General features: G+C 37.3%; 1 protein-coding gene across 2 annotated transcripts in view; it reads right to left on the bottom strand.

Moving 5' to 3' along the window:
* Positions 1-26,080, bottom strand: part of sema4f (sema domain, immunoglobulin domain (Ig), transmembrane domain (TM) and short cytoplasmic domain, (semaphorin) 4F) — a 69,117-nt gene extending 43,037 nt beyond the window's left edge. The window contains exon 1 of one of the 2 annotated variants that reach the window (XM_065288996.2): positions 25,368-26,080. In XM_065288996.2, the coding sequence (XP_065145068.1) occupies positions 25,368-25,452 (85 nt within the window). In that variant the 5' untranslated portion in view covers positions 25,453-26,080. The remainder of the gene's footprint in view (positions 1-25,367) is intronic. The other variant, XM_073812923.1, reaches the window with a different exon arrangement.
* Positions 26,081-26,399: the final 319 nt, after the last annotated feature.

Below are 26,399 nucleotides of genomic sequence, written 5' to 3'. Positions count from 1 at the left end.
AAAGTGGTGCTTGTGTTTAGACTTGTGTTTTACGTGATTAAATCATGAAGATTACATTAGTTTATTTTCAGTGTAGAACAGTTTGTAATCAAAATGCAAAAATATAGTATATTTATAAACATCGCTGAAACAAAGAGTGAATTAAAATTAAAAAAGTAATAAAGTTAAAGCTGCTGATAATTTTGTTTATATTTACTAGCCTTTTCTGAGTGAAAAATGTTTAGATTTTGTTAAGTAGCCTAAATCCTACTCCAATTTATTTCAGTGTGGGTTTCTCATTTTTATCAGCTTTCTTTTGCTTTTCAAAGGGCCGTCTACCTTTGCTACCGCCAGTGCTTTAATGTGGGCCGGTAGGCGCCAGTACTCAGTACCGCCACTTCCAAATATAGCTCTTGCGTACCACCACCTCTCCCTGCGCCCAGAACGTACTTCTAGCGTACCAGAACGCTCATTTGCACATCTGTTTAAATCAGAGGCTTAATTTAATCCTTTGGCTGCGCTGCCGCTTTTCAAAGCGCCCTTCACAATGCAAGCTACCTAATTCGTCCCACCGAGAGCAGAGACTACATTACCCATACACCTTTGAGTTTTACAAGTTAAAAGCGCATGCGTAGCTTTTGCTGCTGTCAATAGGCTTGTTCGACTTCATGCGGCGCCCCGAGAATCGACAGCCGGAAGACGTCACAGTATCGCGAGAGCGAGGCGAAATATGATTTCTTGAATCATTTTCGCGGTACTCTGACGTCATCCGGCTGTCGGTTCTTGTGGCGCCGCATGAAGTCGAACAAGCATAGTGTTAACAACGTGGTTTGGAGAGGTGTGTGAAACGCGCAACCATAGCTGCTCTGTTAAAATGAAAATACAATGAATACTTAATATGCCCTCCTGGTTTTAGACTCTGAGGAGTAAAAGAACAAGGCCAGAATCAGAGGACTCTCGCTGGCTGACATCCCACCAAGCCAGAATGATATCGCTGCAGGTACCCTTTTGTAGGTACTACGTGACAATCTCTGCTGTCGCGGCTGTCAGCTTGGTTCCCCTCGACGCAACTTCGGATTTCCTCAGACGATGTGCAGTGTAAAAACATTATTGAAATTGTATTATACATACTTGCTAAACTACAAGTGAACAAAATTTCAATGAATTTGAACGACGTGCACAGGAGTTTTATCACCCGCAAAATGGAAAACAATGGGACAAAATAAAGTGATGACTTTCGAGTTTCAAATGGCCAATATTTTGTTATTCTTGAACCCATAGACATGGTCTTGGTGTCCAGAGAGTATCTTTGCCCGACAGCGACAATATGTTATTAAAAAATTAATTACATCATTATGGATAAATGAGTGCTTGCAGAATATACATATTTGAGAATGCTTATCAGTACTTTTTTGTTTCTTTAACTTTAAAGATGAATATTCTTCTTTAGAGATGGGCAATTTTCAGCAATAGCACATTCTATTCAACATTTTGAGCTCATAAAAAAGATTTTTCGCTTATTTAAATGATTTTTTTTATGTTTTTATGCACGTTTAGTTTTGGTGCAATTTCATCAAAAGCTTATAATTAGGAAATACACACAACACGCTTAACGTATATTTTATATATCTTAAAAATGTTGTAAAAATTGCGTATTCTTATATAATAAGAATAACAATATGATACATTTATATTGCGCTCAAAATGATTTAGAAATGGAAAATGGAATTGTTCTCAACTGAGTGCTTGCAGAATATATAGGCTATATTTGAGAATGCTTGTCAGTACTTTTTTGTTTCTTCAACTTTAAAGATGAATATTCTCCTTTAGAGATGGGCAATTTTCAGCAATAGCACATTATATTCAACATTTTGAGCTCATAAAAAAGATTTTTTAAATTTTTTTTATGAAATTTTTATTTAAATTGCTTTTTTATGTTTTTATGCACGTTTAGTTTTGGTGCAATTTCATCAAAAGCTTGTAATTAGGAAATTCACACAACATAACGTATATTTTCCATATGTTAAAAATGTTGTAAAAATTGCGTATTCTTATATAATAAGAATAAAAATATGATATATTTATATTGCGCTCAAAATGATTTAGAAATGGAAAAAGGAATTCTTCTCAACTACCACCAATAAAGTTTTAAAATTCTTCTTTAGAAAAACGGCATTTAAACCCACGTGCACCGAACAAGAAAACGTATGCTTACATACAGTCCGTGTATGATATATTTTTTATTTAGTTTTACATATTTTTATTTATATGCATTTAATAATAGTCTACCGTAAGGTCATAATGTACACACTGTTAAAAATGATTCAGTGGCTTTGTAAATATCTCTAAAATAAATGATTAAAGTAACTTAATAAAATCTCTTAATGCAGTTATGCGATTTTTTTAGTTGGAAAATAAATTACTTAAAATAGAACAGATATTTTGTGTAAAATGTACATATATTATTTGATGTATACGCCTTAATAATATAAGTATTACATTTACAGATTATTTTAGTCAATATATTTAAAAAGGTCAGAGTAATATATTTAAGTTTTTTAAACTGTAATAATTGCATATTTCAAATTATTATTATTTCTATTTGACATCAAAAATGTGTAAGTTTTACGCCTAACTTGAAGTATGAATTACTTATATTTTCACATTGATATTATTTGAGTAAATGTAGGCAAAAAATAAATTAATAATAAGTAGAAAAAATGTCAATTTTAAACAATCACATAGCCAACGGTTTTTAATCAGCAACAAAGAAACTGCACATTTTGCCGATGACAAACACCTCAGAAACTCCTCCAATTTATGAATATTTACACTCACAATATGATTTTATTTCCTTAGTACAAAAGTATAACATATTATACAAATTCTCAGTGAAATGTATTAAACACCAATGCATACTTTTTATCGTGTTTCATACCATGTAAAGGGAAACATGATAATATAAAAAGTAGCCTACTGTTCAGTAATGCAGAAAAGCGCACCACATGTTAAAGCTATTAAAACGTTCAGATGCAAAAATGAACTAAATGTAAAATTAGATAAACTAGTTAATGATATTGCGTAAATGCGCTCGGTCTCTTCAAAGGTCTTCGCGAATTATTTTGTTATTAGACTCGATTATCATACATCACGTCTCTTCTACTGTAAGTACACGGAAAAAATAAGACAAATGATGCGCGTTTGAGTCCGATTTTTATGAAGAATATGTGACTGTTTATGTAACTGGCAAAAGAAAACTTCGCCAACAAAATGTTTGCCAAAAAGCATGCATTTGTATGACATCAAAGTCTATCGCCTAAACATTGATAATCCGTGTCATGTTACTTCAATATCATACAGCATACGCTAAGCATGAAGTCGAGCACACACATTGTCGTCAGTATGGCCTACATGAAACACGCCTGCCCTCTACAGGTTTTTATATTTCCTGCGTCCCCCACCGAACTCCCCTTCTGCGGGATCTCGCAGAATTTCGGAAGTCTCCGCGGCATTCTGCTCTCAGAAACGCGCATTTTTAAAGGCCACATCTGTACAAACAAAGCAACCTCCATAAAAACTCTTACGCACACAAACACACACGCAAAATACCTAGATATGCAAAAGTCAATTTAGAATGACTAATCTAGGCAAATAAAAGACAGAAAAGAATTTGATATTACAACACCATAAGAATAATATGTTCTTTAAACTTTGGATAACGGTTGGTGTGCTATGTGGATCATTCTTTGTTGCATGTTTAGTATTGTTGTGTACTATGACATGAGGATCATGGAGTCATCCTTCATTCCTTTATAAAGCAGCATAAAGGACACTTATAAACGGAAATTAAGGAGGGGTGTGTATGCCCTAAACATGCATTCTTTACAGGTGTTTTCTACATCAGTCTGTTTGATAGGAAGCCTTCCTCCTCTCTGTTATAATGAGGCTTAGCCTCAGGCGCTGATGGTAAATACACATACGCACATTTACGCACACAAATAAAATGCATGCTAGTCACATTGCAAAGATTTATCTATGCATATCATTGAAAGCATTTAAAAAGTATTTGTTTTCCTCTTTCAACTACATAACTTAGTTATTTACAACTGTCTCTCTTCCATTCTCTTCCCATAAACAACACAAAACATACAGTGTGTTACAGATGTGTTACTTCAGAGAAGCAGTGCTTTGGGAAGAAGAATGCATGGATGTAAGGCTGTGTGCACGCTTCCTCTCACGTACAACCCCCAACATCACATGAACGCATGATTTGACTGAAGGTTCTGGAGTCATAGTTCAAAGACCCGATACACCTACAGATCTCAGAAAGAAGATGAGAGGGGGAGAATAGATGGGCGATTCAACAGACGGTTATTAAAAGAGAACAGGAGCTTTACAAAGGTCTTCAAAAAAATATATTGCATTAATCCTGTCTTTTGATGTAGCTTTTGAAATGGGCAATATTACACTAACATATATTGAGTAATGGCCCTACGGCAGTGGCCGTTATAATAAAGATGATTTTATTACACGGCCTAATGAAATAAGAGCTGCTGTGATTCTAATTCATTTGCCTTTCATCGGTCAAAATAAAACCAGCTGAGGGTTTTTATAGAATGTGAGTACAGCCGAGGATACATGTGTAACTTCGTTCAAAACCGAATGGAGACTTTGATGAAGAGATTAAAGGTTTTTCTCTGGTTTTAATAAACTAACTCACAGTTTAGAAAGAACAACAAAATAATTTCAATACCAGACGTTTATTGATGTGGGGCATTTGCTAAAGGAATACAACCAAGCCACAGCAAAAAGCTACAGCATTGCCATTTCAAAGTTTTACATAACTTACATGACATTATGCATTACTTATTTAAATGCTTAATGCTCCTCCATATTAAGAATTGAGAAGAACTTTGTTACTTTGTGTATGAGTGCTCCGGGAGAGAGAGAGAGAGAGAGAGAGAGAGAGAGAGAAACAGATAAAGATATATAATTTAAAAGGAAGACATGATTTATTATTAAAAAAGATGATTCATCCCAGGTTCACAGGAGGCTGATGATGTACTTAAAGATGACGATGGTCTAAATGAAAAAGACCATGGTTCAGTTTAAGCAGACAAGTTATTCTGAGATCATAGAAGAATAAAACTTTTAAATATAACACAAGAGACCAAGGCCTAGTAAACATTAGGTGTGGTTTCCCAATTAGGGATTAGCTTAAAGGTCTAGGCCTTAGTTTAATTAGGAAATAAAACTAGTTTTAACAAACATGTCTTACTAAAAACATTACTTGTGTGCATTTTGAAGCAAAACAAAGGGCACTGGTGTATTTTAAGATATGTCAGTACAATTTGTTTTTAGTTTTGACAGCTCTTGTAGTTATTTTAGTCTAGGACTAGTCTAATCCCTGTCAGGGAAACCAACTCGTAGATTACACAGTCAGACATGAAGCAGACAAGCGTCTGGACTGAAAATGGATCCAATTGAAATGGCTCAGCTTTATCACGCTGCCTAAGCAGATACTTTATCAGTTACATGCTCCACTTAAACAAGAGCTGAACCTTAAAACAGCCTGTCCTTGGATGTAAGAATAAAAATCATTTAAGCTTGAAGAAGCAAACGAGGCAGTGAAGTTAGATTAGTAAACAACAATTAACTACATTAACCATGTAACACAAGTGATGGAAAGGCGACCAGAAGAAATTCAGCATTCGGCTGCATTTGCTGTGTGAAAGCCTAAACTAAACAGAGTAACAACTGAGTGCATGTGTGTGATAGTGAGAGAGAGTTTGGGTGTTTCTGGAATCTGTCCCATCGATCAATAAAGCTTTCCTTCCACTCAAGACCCTTGGTCACATGACTCTGTATTGTAGGGCATCCGTCTAAAAGAATGGGAATGAAGAGTAACAGACAAACTAAAAAAAGAAAGCGAACGAGATAGGGAGAGGAGTGAGAGAGAAAGAAATAAAAAAACATTGACCGTGTGCTACAGGGCAGCTTCTTGTTTTACAAAGATCTAGATAACGAATATAAATCAATATACGGATGTCTGAAATGTGGATAAAAATGGCATGAAGATGTGCATATCTTATAATGAGTAGCATTCAAAACACTGGGAAGCATTATAAGACAAATATCTCTTAAATATAGGCTTAAAGGGAAACTCCACTTTTTTTGAAAATATGCTCATTTTCCAACTCCCCTAGAGTTAAACATTTGCTTTTTACCGTTTTGAAATCCATTCAGCTGATCTCCGGATCTGGAGCTAGCACTTTTAGCATAGCTTAGCACAATCCATTGAATCTGATTAGACCATTAGCATCGCGCTAAAAAATAAACCAAAGAGTTTCGATATTTGTAGCCAAGCAGGAAACCAGAGCACAATTTACTTTCATAGTAAAAAGGAAAATACTATGGAAGTCAGTGATGCTCAGAAACGGTTTGAGATTCAGATGTGTTTCTCTTTCTCTCTGCAGGGCTCCACTGTAGTATTTTTAAAATACATAATTATAGTGCCCATAACTAACAGTGAAGATTATGAGTGTCATTGGGCGAAAAGCCAATACAGCCAACGTTTCCAAACTTACTAAATGGTAGATTTGAGCAGAGCTGTAGGCAATGACATGACTGTATGACTGCAGAAGCCATCATCCTCCCCCACAAACACAAATCATTACTCTCACAATCCATTCAACTATACAGACCCACACGGGCACGCCCGTACAATACATGCATGTCCACAATCACACTCAGCCTATCCTGTTATCAATCATATATATGTGGCACGGGTCATTATTCCCCCACATACATATATTCATATAAACAAATGCTGACAAAGATAAACGCAAACCACTCATAGCAGATGTGCAGTGATTGAACACCAGCCCTTCAGGAAAGTACTCTCACTTACACCCTCCGGTCTGCCCTAGGCCAAATGCATCCCGGCTACCGTGTTTGTCCAGTCATTAGGCTTTCGAACTGGAGTCAATGAGCCATTTGCCCACAGCAAAATGCAAAAAGGAAAAAAGAGGTGCTTCTTACATCCTGACTCGAAACCACATTTACCAGTGGAGGCACTTCACATTCCATCAGCTAAAAGCCCTGAACGGCCATACAACCCGATATTATCTATGAACATCAGCATCATTTCAGCAATAGCGATGTCCAGCTTGTAGTCCAATAAACCTTGAGGAGAGTTAGTATTTTTTGAGCAGCAGGCTCCCACTGGAATTTCTAATGGGTTTTTACAGTAACGGTTTTTGATTTATGAGTAAAACAAGGCCTGTGCGGTTAACAATTCCTGAAAAGACTTTCACATTTTGTTCTGCAACGCAAAATACGTACATTTGTACATTTATTATAAATGTTCAATGCAACGCAGGGTCAAAAAAGGACGAACCCAACCCGCTAAGTCGTAATTTACCCCTATGCTGGGTTGTTTCATCTCCAAACTGTTGGGTTGTTTTAACCCACCCTACTGAAAAATCCAGCTGAGACCAGCATAAGCTGGTGAGCTGGTTTTAGCTGGTCTCCCAGCTTGGTTTTAGCTGGTATTGCTGATGTAGTAAGCTGGTCTAGCTGTGTTTTGGTCACTTTTTAAGCTGGTCTAGCTGGACTTAGCTGGTCATGCTATGCTCGAAGACCAGCGGTCCTACCAGCTTGACCAGCTTTGCCAGGCTGGGAGGACCAGCTTAGCCCAGCTACTGCTACCTTAAACCAGCTAAAACAAATTACCAGCTTATGCTGGATTTTTCAGTAGGGCATTGCTGGGTGAAAACTGACAGTTAACCCAATGAATGGTTCCCTAAAGCGTGACGGCGTTCCCCGTAGCGTCAGCTCTGACGCAGCGTCTCGATCCCTTCTCAGGGAATAAGGGTTAAATACGTAACCTGAAACGGTTTGTCCATTTTTTATCCAATGCTGGGTTAAAAATAAACCAGCATTTTTTGGAGTGTAAAACTGTTTGAAAATCCGATTGATATCGAAAAAGTCGATTAGATAGCAGTGTCTACTTCCCCAAAATTTGAAACAATGTTTCCAAAAGGTTTTCCAAACACACACATCTCTCAATTGACGGGAAACAGCTGGTCCCACCCTAAACTCGCACCATTGATTGACGCAGATGTTGACAGGTCCATCCGCACAAAAAACAGAGAAATGTTTTGACAGTTCCACAATTCCACCAACAAAAAGGCTTTCCTATAACTGTATTTGCATATTATGCAAGGACAATATTTTAATATTAAAAAAATATAAACATTATCTCTTTAATTTTATCAGTAGGAGTGGTTTAATTTACAACTTTTCCTACTTCCTCTGAATGCAAAAGGAGGTAAACTATCAGGTCACTTAGTGATGGGGTAGGAAGCCAAGGGGCGGGGCTTCTTCCTTCCTGGCTGGCTGTCTAGCACAATGGCAGGGTTTCCCAAATGAAACAACACTGCTGGGAAACTGCCGCACATTGACGAGGACAGAGGATTAACAGGAAGGTTTGGGTGAGATGTTGAGTGGCCTGTTTATGAATGACTGCATGTGAGTTTAAGTGATAATACCTCTGCCAAAACTTGTCACACATACTCGCTCTTCTTAAAGGGGACATTTTTTAAAATGTCAAATAAATCTTTGGTGTCCCCAGGGTACATTTGAGAAGTTCTAGCTCAAAATACCATATACATATCCTTTTATGTTTTCAAATCATCTCTTCTTAATTATTTTCAAACATCTTGTTCTTGTTTCTGATCCCTTTCTATTTAAATTTTTTTAGTTTAAATTTTATTGTGCATGTTTGTATTTATGTTTTTGTATGCAGGTAGGGAAGTGTGTAAGTAAATTAATACCTTGATTTTGTGTTTGCATTTTCGCTGATGGCTTGTTGATTTTTACTGACTTTGATTGGGCTGGAGGGGAAGGGTTAGGTTTGTGGGAGCATTGTTAGTGTGTGAGTGTATATGAATGTTATTGTATTTAAATGTTTGTTGTTGTTCTGTGTGGTAATTACTTTAATTATGACTTTCTATGTATGGTGTTGGTTTATTTGTATTGTAAAGGACCCCCTCGAAAATGAGATGGTTCATCTCAAGGGGTTATCCTTGAAATAAAGAAATAAATTATAAAGAAATAAAGAAATACATAATTTATAGCATGTTAAAATTGCCACTTTGTAAGTGTGAGCAAAAATGTGCCGTTTTGGGTGTGTCCTTTAAAATGCTGATCTTTGCACTAAATTGCGGCGCCGTGGTTGGATAGTGCAAATTAAGGGGCGGTATTATCCCCTTCTGACATCAAAAGTGGAGCCAAATTGCAGAGAACGGTTTACCAAAACTAAGTTACTGGGTATTCAACTTTGGGTGAAAAGCTCAGCTTGTCAATGTCAGTTCTCACACGGCCATCCAATATCAGTGGAGGAGGGACGAGACAAATATCACAACAACCAACCAGCGCATCTTACAATGACGGATAAACAAAGCAGAAGTATCACAGCAACCAAAGCGCTCAGCTGAAGAAATCTGGCGCTCAGCTGAAAAAACAGCTGGCATTCGCCATCCTCCAGGCGTTTCCAGCCATGTTTAAAAGCTTTGGTGTGCACACCCCCTTAGTCACTGATGCAAAATAATAAATCAGCTGGGATTCATATGCAAATTAAAAAAAAAATTTAGTGGCTAAAGTTACCCTGACATTCATACTGGTGTCATATAGGTGACACCTCAGTAACCCATAGGTGTAGTTTATTACATTAATGCTAGGTATGTTCACAGCAGGCGTGACTCTCATTTCGCTCCCTATGTAGTGAATCAGTATTATGAACATGAATTAGGGCAGAAGCAAAAGCTAAACATCAACACACAGGCAGTACAAATAATGCCATACTATGTCACAGACCAAGCTATGCTATCTATTGCAATGACATTCATACATTTTTAAGTCTGGCTTTGTAATTCTTCAAATAGGTTTTACAGTATAGACTTGTCCAAAATGTTTTCATATACACAGGTGTACTTGCCAAGCACTAAGTCCAGTACAAACACATACAAACATGATCACAGCTTCATTTCCTGGTGTCAAGTCTAACAGTAGTACCGGATAAACAGGTTCAGTCTTACTCATCTGCAGGTTTTCCACGCTTTCTTATTACAAGAAAAGATTCACCCCCGGAAGCCACAGCTGACCTCCATTCTCTATGCATTACACATCAGACCTGACAGACCAGTTCTCTCACTTAACATGTATCCCCCCTCAATATTCAAATACACACATTGCTGACTAGAGAGTCTGTGTGTTTTTCTTGCTGGGGTGATGATGACACTGTGTGCTAAGGGCAGGTGCATAAACAAAGCCATCCAGTCATGAGTGTATGTGTTACATAATGCAGCACTGGGTGACTTTGAATAGCATCCCTTAATGTGAAGAGATGAAACTAAACTGTGTAAAGACAGATAGGAGACACCAAAGAGGGATTCTATGGGAATGTGGAGTGAAATCATGGTACATTTAGGCATTTAGCAGACGCTTTTATCCAATGCGACTTGCATTGAGAAAAATACTAAAAAGCAATTCATTTTAAATATGGTCTGTATTTCCAATTTTGTGTCACTGCGCAACACGCACACTTTTTTGTGTCAGCTGCTGATAAAGATAAACAATGTTTTGCCAGCACACCCAACGAGTGTGAGCCAATCAACAGCGAGACACTATAGTTTACATGTAAATATACACCTGTGCTGTATACTTTAAAGAGTAGTCATTTGTGTTTTATAGTTTTTATGAAAAATTTAAGTTGTTTGGCTTTAGTATGACCTCAGCTTTAAATATAACTTTAAGCTAGTTGCTTCAAAACACTGTCAAAATTTGCATTGAAAGGATGCAAGCCTAGGTCTCACTTCCGCCAACATGATATGGCTCAATGATTTTGATGACATCATTCTGCAACTTTAGCTTCTTATGAGATTCCAGGTTGTGGGGTAAACTGAACACTATTACATATTTAAAAGGAATAGTAGGCCAGTCAATGTTTCCCGCTAACTACCACATTTAGTGGAATTTACGTCAGTACATTGATCAAAGCAGCACATCGAATTTCAAAGCATTTCAATGGGTCCATAACAGTGCAGCAAAACATGCAATGTGATAGTAACACCGACAACTCAAAATGACTTTCCCTTTGGCAACTGTTCTGCTAGACTGGATCAGACCATTTACCAAATAGTGAAAGGGGGTCTCTGATTATAATGCTTAATACAGTCCAGTTATACAGGAGTCTGAATCTTCCCTAACTTTGTATTCATACTGGACTGCTCCTAATACCCCAAGGCGAGCATTACTGTCCGTCCACTGTAAATGTTCCTACAGTTTGTGTATGAATAGAAGTATGATCATTCATATCTAGTCTCTTTATCTTTGTATTTCATGTTGTGATTTCATTTTTTTTCTATTACAAGATCTAGCTGTGTCTAACTCTTTGTAACATTCTGTTTAGTTTACTAAGACATGGTATATTTGTGATCCTGCCTTTGAAAACTATAATGAATACTATACTACTACCACAAATGGCTTTCTGGGTAACTGAAACTGAAATTATTCATGCAAGTTTGTATCTTATAATTGTCTCTAACAATTGTTTCTTTCTTATCTTATCTAACTCCTATGTTTATTGCATCTATGGGTTGGTAAGACCTCCATTTTTTAATGTACGGTATAATCCTGTAGTTTGGTACCTAATCTTCTTTACCCCCCCCCACCTCTTATAGTAAGGCCCAAACCTTAATTACTTGATTCTTCAACTATAAGTACTTGGAAGGATGTTGGTGGTCTCAAATCCTCTGCCATCTACAGACATGTGAGAATGATGAGAGATTGTGTATGTTGTAGAAACAGTGAGGCAAGAACCAGGATTATGCAAGAACCAACAGACAATAAGCAGAATGTCCTGAATGACCTGTAACTCTGTACGATGCTATTATATTTCACTAACGAAGGAAGTTTATTTACAGAGTAAAGTACTTTCGGTGGTTACAAAGGTTTACAAATAAAAGAATCATGGTTTCATTGTGATGAAATATATGTAAGATAAAACCACCAAAGAAATCGTGTGCGGCAATGGAGTGTGTGAAATTTGTACATTTGTGACTAGGAGCGGATAAAAAGCATCAAGTTTGATTTCACTCATAAATTTCAATTCTTGAAATGGCCTTCCTCAGTCAATATTAAAGATATCAAGGTTATATTTTTACAGAATAAATGTTAAATATAGGATGATTTTATGAAGAAAACCGTAAATCACAAAACAATATTTAGGCTGGGTTTTCACAAACAGGGTCAAATTTGTGTTTCAGTATTTTATGACTGAGGCCAGTTCACACCCAGAGCCGTCTGTAGTTTTTATGATGGTATTATTGACAATGAGGTCATAGTTGGTTTTAAATGAGTGTGTGTGTGTATTATCTGTAGGAGTGTGTACATGGTATCAGTTTAGGGTTTCACAGTTATTGAGTTTCTTCAGCGTGTGTAACAAAAGGATGACTTCATGTGTTGATTTGTTAGATGAGAACTCTAGGACTAGTAGTAGTAGTCTAATATGTTTAATGGCCGATATCTGACAAAATAAATTAAATGATTGCAAATGAGGTGTAGACAGAAGTATTCTGATAAAGTAAAAAAACAGATTTTGAAAATCAATATTGAAAAAAGACCAGAAAATGTTAAGATTTGACATGATTCTGTAATTGACAAACGATTTGGCTGATAATTTCAAATTGTCCAAAAAAACAGCCTGGCTTATTTGTCGATCTATCACTATTCAAGACAACTCATGGCAACAGTAACTCCCATATACACTCACCTAAAGGATTATAAGGAACACCTGTTCAATTTCTCCTTAATGCAGTGGTGTAATGGTGTGGGGGATGTTTTCTTGGCACACTTTAGGCCCCTTAGTGCCAATTGGGCATTGTTTAAATGCCACGGCCTACCTGAGCATTGTTTCTCACCATGTCCATCCCTTTATGACCACCACGTATCCATCCTCCGATGGCTACTTACAGCAGGATAATGCACCATGTCACAAAGCTCGAATAATTTCAAATTGGTTTCTTGAACTTGACAATGAGTTCACTGTACTAAAATGGCCCCCACAGTCACCAGATCTCAACCCAATGGAGCATATTTGGGATGTGGTGGAAGGGGAGCGTCGTGCCATGGATGTGCATCCCACAAATCTCCATCAACTGCAAAATGCTATCCTATCAATATGGGCCAACATTTCTAAAGAATGCTTTCAGCACCTTGTTGAATCAATGCCATGTAGAATTAAGGTAGGTCTGAAAGCAAAAGGAGGTTCAAACACAGTATTAGTATGGTGTTCCTAATAATCCTTTAGGTGAGTGTAGTATCCAAGGGTAAACATATAAGTGAATTGCTGTAAATGCTGTAATGTATACCGTCATTGTGTGTTGATTTACTCAGAAGTCATTTTTACACATTAGCTGCATTCCTGTTTCTTCTTTATCACACTAATATAACAAAGACGAAAGCTCACTTCCACCATTAACAATAGCACACAAACAAGCACACACAGTGGTATTGTTTGCAGGTCGCATTAATCCATATCACACACTCTAATCCCCGGTACACAAGCTCTTTCTTCACTTATCCTGCAGTAATAGTGTTTAAAAGAAGCTCTTAAAAAGATTTGCTTATGAGGCTCGATACAGTGAAATGTTTGTTTAGTCAAGCATTCATTAATTATTAATGATTGTCTCAATGATAGAGTGTCTGCAATTCAGTTTAGATCCTGCTTTTCTTTCTCTGCTTTCCCCTCTCAAAGACCCACTGAGAGGAGTTCACTTTGCATCAGTTTGTGTCTGTCTGTAGCTGTGGAGAATAAATAGATTTAGATGCTTTCACTGTAACAGACAGACACACAGCTCATTCAAAAGTCAAAGACTAGGGGGACACATTTATCAACAGTGCAATGGCTTTCCCAGTTAGTGTCCTTGATCAAAACAACGGCGCACATCTGACAACACAAATTAATCCATTAGCCACGGATCAGCATCCGACCTCTTTGTCTTTCTCTCTCTTTTATCCTCTCTCAATGTATCCGTCAAGCCTGGTTCTTCTTACTCAGTATACAGTATGACTTCATTTATGTGTGTGTTGCATTTTACCTTCAGCTGTCATTGGCGTAGTTTATTGTATGTGTCATGACGACAGAATGTGATTAACAATCCCTGACACACGACACAGTTTGTTTAAACTGAAGCATTCACACACCCTTTAAACACCAGGTGATCCAGCTGCACATACAGGTACATCTAAAAATGGCATCACAGCTTTACACATTTACACTTTACAGGAAACACTTTGGAACACAGTTTTAATGACATTCCATTCATATTCCAGTCATATCAGCTTATGTTGAAACAAATGTGACAACTTGCCCCAAATTGAAATTATGAAAAATAGCTTTGGAAGTATCCCGAAAGTACAAGTTACTTAGATATACACAGTGTGCATATATACAAACTTTAAATTCAAACTGTTGTTTCTTCTGACATCCAACAGCTCATCAAACAAAGCATTGTTTACTATGACTAAGCAAATACTGTACACTTTTTTATAACACAAGCAAACAAGCTTAACAACAAGTCTCAGCTGACTGTCACTAGGCATGGTTGCCTGGTAGCTCTGGACATGGATCTTTGACGTCTTACATTGAGAAACCATGAGACTAATGAGAGAGAGAGAGAGAGAGAGAGAGAGAGAGAGAGAGAGAGAGAGAGAGAGAGAGAGAGAGAGAGAGAGAGAGAGAGAGAGAGAGAGAATGATGATAACAAACACAGCAGCATGTCCTCTGTCACGATCTATAAGGCTATGTATATAAAACAAATACTTGCCTGGATTCAATCATTCAGAGCAGTTTAATCTCGAAATACTATATATGGTTAAAACTATATAGATGAATAAACATTATAAATACTTTATGCATGAATATATATATTTGCTGGTAAAATGAAACTGAATTTAACTTCTTGTCATAACAGAAGATATGCTCGAATCGTTTACGGTTTGTTCCACATTCCACGTTGCTGAACTTCTTTAAAGGTATATCACTAGTAGCACAACACACAAATCCAATCCGTAAAATATGAAACACATAACTTCAGTTTGTCTAACCTTTTGATTGACACTGACTGTATTATCCAAAATATGTCAATGGATCTGCTGCATATTTATAAATTGATGTGATCGACCTCTCTGTGCATGTGGCATGTTCTGCCTACAGTCTATTAGCAAATGTTTATTGACCAAATGTTACTTTGTGTCAAAGTCGTAGCACTGTGATGAGGTCACAGAGGTAAAAGGTCACTAGCTTTACTATTCGGCAACATTGGTTGTTTACTCTCATTTAATAGAGGGTTGTGAATAGTAGCATTGCAAAGATAGAGATTTTTCAATAATGTAAATTACTTTGAATTCTTACTTGAGAAGCATTTGCATGCACATTTGCTCCATATGATCATGCATTGATAACTTAGTCACTAAAATGCAGAAATCAACATTGACCCAAACTCTAAATAGCGATCATGTCACACCCACAATTTCATATTAAGGGTGTTTGCAACACAATCTGTGATCCTTTGTTTTATGGTGGTTGTCTAGTTTATTATGAATTTTATGGTCATATTTATTTACACTTAAGTCAGCTTTCGGTACACTTGACGGAAGTTGACGCATTACTGTTTTATTGATTTTTAAAGCTGAAATGTGTTGGGTGTGTCCAGCATGGTTCTTATATTAAGACACTAAAAGAACGAGTTCATAAACAAAAAGTAAGATCCTAAGCCTTTGACAACTTCCTTTGTAGTTTCCTGTCTTCATAGTGGGATATGTGCCTCAGTAAGTTTGCCTTCTAGAGTGAAATAATGCTTATAAATGTTTGCTCAAAATAAAAAAATGTAGGTATTTGCAAGTCTTTACAAAAAGTCTGCTTTAAATGTAACATTAGCTTTGGCAGTAAATCAACCCCTTCTAATGTTTCCCGGTACGTTACAACATTCTCAATCTGAAGTACAAATCTAATTCCTACAAAAATGACTAACACAGATTGTGACCAACAGAGCTTGCATATAGCATGAAACGCTCTACCAATAGAGCGTTGTGTCACTCTTACACATCAAAGGACAGGCAAACACAGGTAAGAGGAAGTGTGCAACAGGTGGTTTATGGGACGACTCATACAAAGCTCAGTAATAAAGGTCTTCATAGTGATAAAAGACGACCCTCTGACGTTCAGATGAATCAGTAAGAGCTTCTCCAAACAGCTCCCAGGAGGAAAGCAATGCATTATTTAGTGACCTACATGCTGACTGAAACATTTCACTGTTACATATGAACATTAATGCAGATTCAAAAACACATCCATTAACAAACAAACCAAATTTTCTTTGCAAAGAAAATGTATGACACCCCAACCAACCAAACCTATCAACAGTAAGTAAAAACAAAATGACACAATTACCATTTAAATATTGACCCCAGTGAACCTCACCAAAATGTAAATTATTAAAATAACCTTAAAAACTCATAATTGCGACATTTTTTTGAACTTTACACTTCACCACTTTACATTAATACAGTGAATCTGTGGATTTCAAAGGTATGGTGCGTCACAAGGAGGTAAAGGGAAATGCCTGGAATTGGCGAATGTGACTCTACGTCATAAAGGCGTTCGCTGGAACTGATCTGATAAGGGCATGTATTAAAGGACCACTCCACCCCAGAATAAAATCTAAGATGTTTACTCTTTCTTTCTTAAGTTGAACACAATCGGAAATGTAAAAATATCCTGGCACTTCGTTGCTGTTTAATGGCATTGAATATGGATCAATGTTTCGAAGCTCTAAAAAGTGCATCCATCCATCCATCATAAAAGTAATCCCATTGGGTTAATAAATATCTTATGAGTTTTTAGCATTGTTACAATGCATATGTAATGTAAATAGACATAAACAGTTCAAATATAGTGGCATTTGAAAATTCATTGCTACGCATATTTCCATACTATATAGCAGGCGAAAATCAGAAGTCGAGGTGAGTATATGTACAACTTTATAGTATTCGATTTGTAACCGGGCTTTGATAAACACTTTACTAAATCTAACAAGAAGGTATTCCTTGTGATACATTTGTACTTGTTAAACAATGAATAAATAAAGTCATGGTCACGGTTGTTCTGATTGCATCATAATGTATCAGAAGTGTATTCATACTGCACCAATACGTTTTAAAATGCCGGCGTAACTATGCTAAAGAAAGACATCTTGGATGACATGGGGGTGAGTAAATAATTAGTAAATATTCAACCTTAGGGTGGAGATACAGGGTTTCCCGCAGAAAATTTGTTAGTTAAGGTGGTAGGGTTGTGCAGGTGGGCGGACCCAGGGCGTGGCAATCAAAGGGGTGCGTCATGAGGAAAATATTTTTATTTAAAACACTCAAAAAAAACTAAATTTTGAAGAAACTGTGTCAGAAAATAAACACATACTACATTATTAATGAATTAAATGTTTTATCAACAGGCTAGTTATCCTCCAGACATTGACGGACCATGTCTTTCTCTCATTTCGGCCATGTGGCGCGTGCCCGCTCGCAGTGTGAAGCGCGTCCACGCTATTCTCCGAGATGCACTTGACGGCCTTTTGGGCAGCAAAATATTTTTTTTGGACGACCTTGTTAAGGTGGTAGGGTATCCCAGCTTAGGTGGGCCGCCCGAACTGAAAAGTGCTGCGGGAAACCCTGAGATATCCCTTAATGCATGACAGTTACAGAGAGCCCAAATTTGGGCTTCTTTAAAGAATACAGACAGTCGTTTAACCAGTACTACCAATGGTGATTCTCATTAAATTCTCATTGGTGTCATTTTTTCCTAACTCTTTCGCCGCCATTGACGAGATTTTCCGGCTTTACGCAATACCGCTATTATCGCACTTCCGCAACTTATACAACCCGGAAGTAGCGGCTCACGTGAAAGAGAAAGAACTCCGTGTATGTTTTAAAGATCGCTCTGCATCTGATCTCTATCAAAAGTCCTTCGCAAAAATGGAATTATCTCAGCTTTTTGCTCAAAATTGGGTGTTTTTGAAGAAACCTACCCATGTTTGAGAGGTGATTACAAGAGAACTAATGAAGGTAGGATGAAACAGTTTTTTTGTTTGAAAGCAGAGTCTGTTCTTTCATCTGATATATTGTTTGTTTATATATTTAAAGAAGAACATTTTCTGGAAGGCATTAAACTTTCGTGAAAATCATGAAAATCACGATGGATTTAATCTCAATGGTTTTTAATAAGCAAAATTTACTTTATAGGCAAATATAATAAATTTTTGGTCTGAAAGTATGACCAAGTCATATTCCAGACAGACTAGATTCATCTGCCTACATGACACAACTAATAGCTATTAGGCAACAATTGTGTGTGTGTGTGTGTGTGTGTATGTGTGTGTGTCCTATCCTATTAGTGGCTAATACGCAAATGCTCACACCACAACAACACACAATTATTTCTTGTCAAACTCTGATCTAACACTCCTCTCAGTTACATCCATTCTGCCATGTCTCTACTTTGACTTCACTCTCTCTTACGATGTGACAAAGCTTTCAGCGTGTTTAATATTTTCCCCGAGTGAAGTATTAGATCAAAGGCTGTGTGCTTTTAGATTTTCATCTTCTTTCCAGGCTAGTCTTCATCGTGCCCGACTCGAAACCCCTTCTGCTTTACTAAAACACAACACTTGAATTATCATAATGGAACAAGGCAATAATGATTTTTCAGCAGAGAGTGAGATCAGAAAACACAAACACACAAATACACACGACTTCCTGTAGCACTCTTCCCTGCCCTGCCTGGATACAATCCAAATAATTTCAATTTGTGAAAGAATCTCTCAAGAGGGACATGCATCAAAATAATTCCTTTGTCTGGGATTTATTCCTGCTCTGTCAAACGAGATACATGCAGTCTAACCTTTTAGTTTGATGAGAGACAGAGGGTAGCATCTGTTGCACAGCCTTAAACACATGCAGAAAATCATTCAGCATCTTTTTCTCCTTTACTCTTCTATATTACACACACACAGGAGCTACCACTGCATCTGGACTTCCCAGCATTCACCTCTTTTCATATGGCTATAAGCATGACAGAGTCTTTGTGGTTTTCATTTCATTCTGATCCGAATTCAGACATCTAATGTCCAATATCAAGCTCTGGGTTGGGGCAACCCGTAACAAGTCAGGTCAGGAAAACCTCTATTTGACAACTTAACCTACATCAGTATTTCACAAGCCATCCTGTTTTAATTACCACCTCCAGTCCCCCCAATTACAGGCAAGCAGTAAAAAAAGGGATGAAAGCGAGAAGGGCACCTAACAAGGCTTGAATTTTACATCCTCCACCTTCCGCCCGTATACACACACAGTGCAATCACAGATTTCCATTAGTCAGGTCTTTTCTGATTTAAATAGGGAGGGTCACACGCATGTTTGTGTGTGCGTGCGCATGTAGAAAAAAACCTTCCTTTGTTCAAGGTTGCATCCTGCTATTAAGATTTGAATAGGTTAGCTGGGTTTCCTTGCTGGCAAAGTCACATGTAGAGCAGACCCCAAAAGTAAGAAAGCCTGGAAGCCACAAATATAAGCTGGGGTAGAAGAAAGAGAGAATGAAAAAAAAGACGGATATAGTAGGCAAAAAGCTAGACAGCGAAGGTTCACTGGAATTAAACATTTCCAAGTCCACTCGAATGCTAATGATATGCTGTACTAGCACTAATGCACTAGAAATGCAAAGATCATGGGTTCGATTTCCAGGGAATACTGGACCTTGATTGTACTGTGCGTTGCTTTGGATAAAAGCATCTTTAACTTGTGTAGATTTAAACATTCTGGAAGTTTTTCCCATTTTTATTCTCAAAATAGGTCAAATTTATAAGAAAAATAATAGTATGCATGTCCACAACAAGTTGCAAGTTGCAAGATTGTTGTTGTTCCAGAATTGTAAACATTACTTGTTCTGCTAAACACAAAAAAAATATATTTTGAAGAATGTTTGAGCACTTCTGTAGCACTTTAAGCTTCGATAGGAAAAATAATATGGAAGTCAATTGTGCTCCAAAACTGGTTACAAACATTATTCACAATATCTTCCTTTGTGTTCAAAACAATGTACAGGTTTGGAACAACTTGAAATGTTTGTAAATAAATGATAACAGAAACATTTTGGGTGAACCATCCCTTTAAGGATTAACAAAAAATACCACTGATAACCAATATTAGCTGGGAAACGATTAATCGCGACTAATCGTTTGCAGAATTACATTTTTTTTTTCTTAAAATTATACATGCATATGTGGGTATTTATATGCATAATTATTATACACAGTACACACATGATGTAAACAAAACCATTTATTCTGCAAACAATTAGTCATGATTAATTGTTTTCCAGCCCTATTAGTGACTAAGCATAATGTAATGCATGGGTGCTAGGAAGAAAAACAAACAAACAAACATATGAAAACCAAGAACTACATCCAGAACTAATTCAATAATATCTAAGAACAGACAGATACACACTCCTCCAACACTGTCATCATGCCCTTTCTTTCCTTCAGATCAATACTTTCCAATCAGTGCAGAGCTCAGCATCTCTAGAGCTCGGCCCCATCCCATTGACTCACAGGGCCTCATTCATCAATCATGATGCCTTATTATATATTCATGAGCTGAGTCAGTAACTGGCCAATGACAGCAAAGACACAAATGCGCTCTATTGTAAGATATGGCCACTGCATTGCTCTGCTGGTGCAGTGTGTGAGATCAAGTGTCAGTTTTTCAGGTCCAATATAACAACGCCAAACAGAAATCAAAAGTGGTCCCTAGCTGGGGCAGTACCCTTTCAAAAAGGTCCTAATATGTACCATGTAGGTACAGATATGTTTACTTTTGGCACCAGTATGTACCTTTTATGTACTAATATAAACTCTGTGGGTGCAAAGGTGTACCACACCAGTGACGTCTAGGGACTATTTTTTGACAATCTTTTCTGACATTGTACACCACCACGACTCAAGACACAATCCGGGAATACACAGAATATGTACCAGACAGATCCAGACCAGGCTTAAAAAAATAGACGTTTAATTTAATAGGCACATGAGAAAATTAATGAGACAGCGAGAGAGACGCCTTCTGAAACCCTGCAGTGTGAGTTTTATTGGGTGTAGCATTCTGTACTCAGCTCATCTGGAAAAGGTTGCCACAGTAGGGACCGTTCCACCTCCCCCAGAGAGAGCATACACACACTGTATTTACAGTATGACACTTCAGCACAGAAACAGGTAGTTATATCTCCAGGTGTGATATACAGAAGCTCATAGGTAACTGCCAGTAGCTGTTCCACTGCCTTGAGCTACTGAAACAGTTTTGTTCTTAAACTATTTGAAAAGCTCCACACTGTAAAATATATTAGGTAGTAATTTTACTTCAACCCTTTTCCTTTATTTTGACCTAGTATGACATGTTCCTGTATCAAAATCATTTCACTTTTTTATTAAATATGCTCATTTTCAGCTCCCCTGCAGTTAAACATTTGATTCTTACCGTTTTGGAATCCATTCAGCTGATCTCCTGGTCTGGCGCTAGCACTTAAAGCATAGCTTAGCACAATCCATTGAATCTGATTAGACCATTAGCATCACGCTAATAAATAACCAAAGAGTTTCGATATTTTTCCTATTTAAAATTTGACTGTTCTGTAGTTACATTGTTTACTGCTACTGTGGTTACACACGTGGAAACTGCCTACCAGTGGTCTGGGCGCGTGTTTGCACGTCGACGTGGACGACGACGCAAAAGTATAAATGAAAACTGACGCGGAACCTATGCCATTGTGGGTACGCCGTAAGACCTACGCACAACTATAAGGAGCCCTTAAGACCGACAGAAAAATAAAAGTTGCGATTTTCTAGGCAGATATGGCTAGGACTATACTCTCAAACTGGCGTAATAATAATAAGTAATAATAATTTGTTACATTTATATAGCGCTTTTCTTCAGCACTCAAAGCGCTTAGAAAATTGCAACTTTAAATTTTCTGTCGGTCTCAGTACACGGTGTAACTACAGAAGAGTCAAGTTTTAAATAGGAAAAATATTGAAACTCTTTGGTTATTTTTAAGCGCGATGCTAATGGTCTAATTAGATTCAATGGATTATGCTAAACTATGCTAAAAGTGCTAGCGCCAGACCCGGAGATCAGCTGAATGGATTCCGAAATAAATCAAATGTTTAACCCTAGGGGAGCTGGAAAATGAGCATATTTTCAAAAAAAGTGGAATGTCCCTTTTACCATAACCTATACACTATCAGAGATAATTCTGACCTTGTCTGTCTAGTTATGAGATATAAAAAGCATAAAAGTTATTTCCATCTTTGACATGACCTTACTTAGTCAGTATTAAAGATGTCAAGCTTATATTTATTTTCACAGAATGTTCTTTACATTATGAAGGGGGACTTTAAGCAGAAAATGACTACACAGGTCACAATTTATTTGTTTTCTCTACACAAAATTTCTCTAAAACACAGAAGGGTTAACAGGAGTGATGTTTCAGGACCACTGAGGATGTTGATCCAGGAATATGACCTACTTGGCGCAACAATTATAAGCTGAGAGGACAACAGTCCATGCCAAGAGCAATTAATATGTGCACACAAGTCAGTCAAATTGTGTACCATCCAATCCCTTTTGAAAAATTTTGGGGGCGGTTGGCTGGATATCTGTTCTAAGAAGGAGAGGGTGGGGTGCGGGTAGTGGAAACATCTGGCCTTGTATTCTGATATATCAACACATAGATCCACATGAAGCCTACAAGGTCTTCTGCTACAGCTTTTGTGACAAAATAAGGTTGATTTGATTGTTATACGTGAGTGCTAATGGATTGGAAATGCTCTGTAATGACATGCATCTGTGTAGATATTGTGTGTAATATGAAAGAAAACAGAAATATGACAATAATCTGTAATTGCAAAGAAAAACAGTTATTACTGTAACAAAAATAGCTTAACCATGGCTGTCATTCTGTACCATGGCTGAAAAAACTAAGAAATCTGTGGTAAAAGAGCAAAATGCAAAGTTTAAGTAAAGGTCATGCTGTCAAATCTGACAAGACAACCCATTCACAAAAGCAGATTGACCTTAGACATTTGACCTCTGCTATCTGCCACACTGATCTTGCCCTCAATGTTTGAAAAGACCTTCATCAGACCTTGTGCACTGCTAGCTTGCTGTTTTCTTATTAAGTTGAGATTTCATAAGTATACAAATGTAACCTTGAAAAGAGACTTAAACTGTTTAAAAAAAAAATAAAGGAGAATTTCCAAATGTATCAGGTATGATACATTTACATCCATAAATAAGAAAAATGGGGTCACAGACAAGTCAAAACTATTTAGCTTCTTTTTGAAAAAGACTAAGCAAAAGGTCAGGAATCTGACTAAATGTTTTATCATACACAAGAACGTACATTCCCCCCATATTACCCCCATTACAAATGCTTCACAGAGAATTAAATTGTTGTGCCACAAAATTAATACGGCTATCGTCAGTTTGCTTACGTTCGCTATGACATTTAACACAAAATTCCATTGCCTCTTTGTTGGGAATGATGTAGAAGGCACTTGTAAAGTTTTCTGCTGATGCATGGGAGCCTATATGCTGTAGGAGTACAGTTTGAGAAAAATGCGAAAGTCATGACCATGTGTAGGTGGAGGTGAGATTTCACGAAACAGGGCATGGGACTCACCGTTAAACCTGCTGACTTATAAATCACCAGAAAACAATGCTTCCCATTTAATCTGATATGTTGTTACATTGTGTTTTAAGTTAGCACACGTCTGATCATTCCAACCCTATTTCATTGTAGTTCATAATTATTTTATGAGGTTAGCTAACTTATACAAATTCTTATGAATAACCAAACACAGTAGGCTATTGGGAAGGTTTAAAGTCACGCTTCACCATGTCACAAAGTGTGAAATGCTGACCACTAGCTGCTAATCAGTTTCACATGAGCAGTATTATAGAAACACAGCTATTCAAGTGTACCCATATATGAGCAAAGGATTTTTTTCTCTATACATTCAGGCTAGAAGTCTATCATAGAAGTAGCAGATGATGATCATCAGTAGCGACATAATGTCTGTACCTAGCACAGGGGTTTTCATACCGTGGATCACACAGTGGCTGTCACTTGGCTGTTGTCGTGACACAAAAACTTTAGTCAATAGCAAAGACTATGGTTTTAAACGTAAAGGCTTTTCATTCATATAATGATAAGTAAAATAAAAACTACTCTCTTTCATAAAAGAGAACAGATGTGTATTCCCCATATTTCCATTTATAAATATATCGGTGGGTCCAATAGATTGTTCTTTTGGCTCCTGTAATGAAAAGTTTGCAAATCCCTGTGCTAGTAGATATAAATGGGTTGATGTTATTCCCACTGCAGGTAATGCACAGAGCAGATCTCCAATGGGTTATCTCAGGTGCGCAGGTGAGTGGTGTGAAAAGTGCTTTATGAAAGTAATGCTAAATGCTTTTTAGATTTACATTTCAGCACCATGTATAGAGAGCAATTTGTCCCAAAGAGTCAAGTTTCGATTTAGGGTAGCCTAATCTGCGTATAAATGGTGTAGATTTTAAACTTTGCTGAAGGGCGAGTAGTGAGAGTTTCGGCTGAACTGAAGGCTGCCCGAGTGAACACATCCTCATGCAAACGCCGTCGTCATTTACATTTACATTTACAAATTCAGAAAAACAAAGCTGGGGAACAGGTAACTCATGCATGTGGGTGATCACAAATAGATGAGCATGACGTAAGATAGAAAAATCTAATTTGAATACAATTATGTAAAATTAATCGTACAGTTTTTGAGTGATGAAGTGAAACGCACACAGAGCTACGCGATGTGGGTAACAGATGTTGCATGCTGCTTAATCCATAAATACACATACAAAGATATAAACAAATAACAAATGTACCAGAATCAGACAAATAAGTCTACATCACCGGTGACGTTTTTCTCTTGTGGTCATTTAACTTACATGGCTTAGAAAGTGAGCGCGCACAGGTTGCCACCTGCTTCACATGCATCTGTTACTAGACTTTCTTTACTTCAGAAGAGGTAAACGTTGAAATTAACATATTGAATGACACTTTACGCTTTTAATTTTAACTTCTATTTGAGTAATTTAAGTCTTAAGTTTTAAATATACCAAAGATTACCGCTCTAACAGCGTTTACTTCCTACATCAGAAAGAAGAGAAACTGAACTCACCTTCATGGCTGTTGATAGTTGCGCTCCTGGACACGATGGCCGAACCCAACACACTTAAAACAAACAGACCAGTAACTGACTTCATGTTCCGACAATCCGAACCGCTCTTCTGTTAGTTCGGAGGAAATCCTCAATTTCCAGTCTCAGCTCCAGGTCATTGTATCGAGATGGTTGTATATTTGGGCTACGCACTGCACAGGATAGGTATATAACAGCTACTGTATAAATACGGTGTGTTATTTTACTCAGCTTAATGTCCGCATATTCTTGCAGCACGCATTCGAATAGAAATCAAACGTTATAACGTCATTAGCAGTGTTTTTCTTTGAGTCGCGGAAAATAAACCGAAACAATTCAGCACACCTTACAATAAAGGTATAAACCAATCCTCCTGGTGAAAATGTTAAACTTTTTCGAAGTTGAATACAACGTGCGATACATTCAGACTCGGAACCGTAACGCGCGTGCAGTCCTGCTTTCAAATCCTTCAGTCCGTGCACCGGCAGAGCACAATTTGAATGGTCCCACAAAAAAACACCGAATATTCCCGTCCGAGCGAAGAAAAATGTTATATGTCCGAGTAAGAATAACAAATATAGTGAAAAGTAAATTTAAGCATCATAGGACAGAAAACCAAAAGACGTGTATTTGCTTTCCAACAAGACGCCTCAGCGATCTCTAGTCAACAGAGGCAATACGGTCAAATCCAAGAGTGCCCCGCCCCGTTTTCTACGTCATCAGACAGGTACACTAACACAGAGGGCTTACCTAAATTAAATATTATATTTTTGGATATGTTTTTTTTAAACAGTTTTCATTCAACAACATTTATATATTAATTAATTAATTTAATAATAAAAAATAATTAATTGACAGTAAAAATATATGTAATATATTGCATGAGGAGCTGTCATATATTTTTGCTATGTATGATTAATGTAAGTCGTCGTTGAGTTGGGACCGTGCATGATGAATGAGAGGGTCATAGATGGAGTGGTAAATCCACCCTCATTCCCTACAAAAGCACCGGGG

This window comes from Paramisgurnus dabryanus, chromosome 2 (genome assembly GCF_030506205.2).
Source record: "Paramisgurnus dabryanus chromosome 2, PD_genome_1.1, whole genome shotgun sequence".
NCBI classification, from domain to species: domain Eukaryota; kingdom Metazoa; phylum Chordata; class Actinopteri; order Cypriniformes; family Cobitidae; genus Paramisgurnus; species Paramisgurnus dabryanus.
Note: the sequence above shows the minus strand (reverse complement) of the source record. Positions and strands in the feature narration are given on the sequence as shown.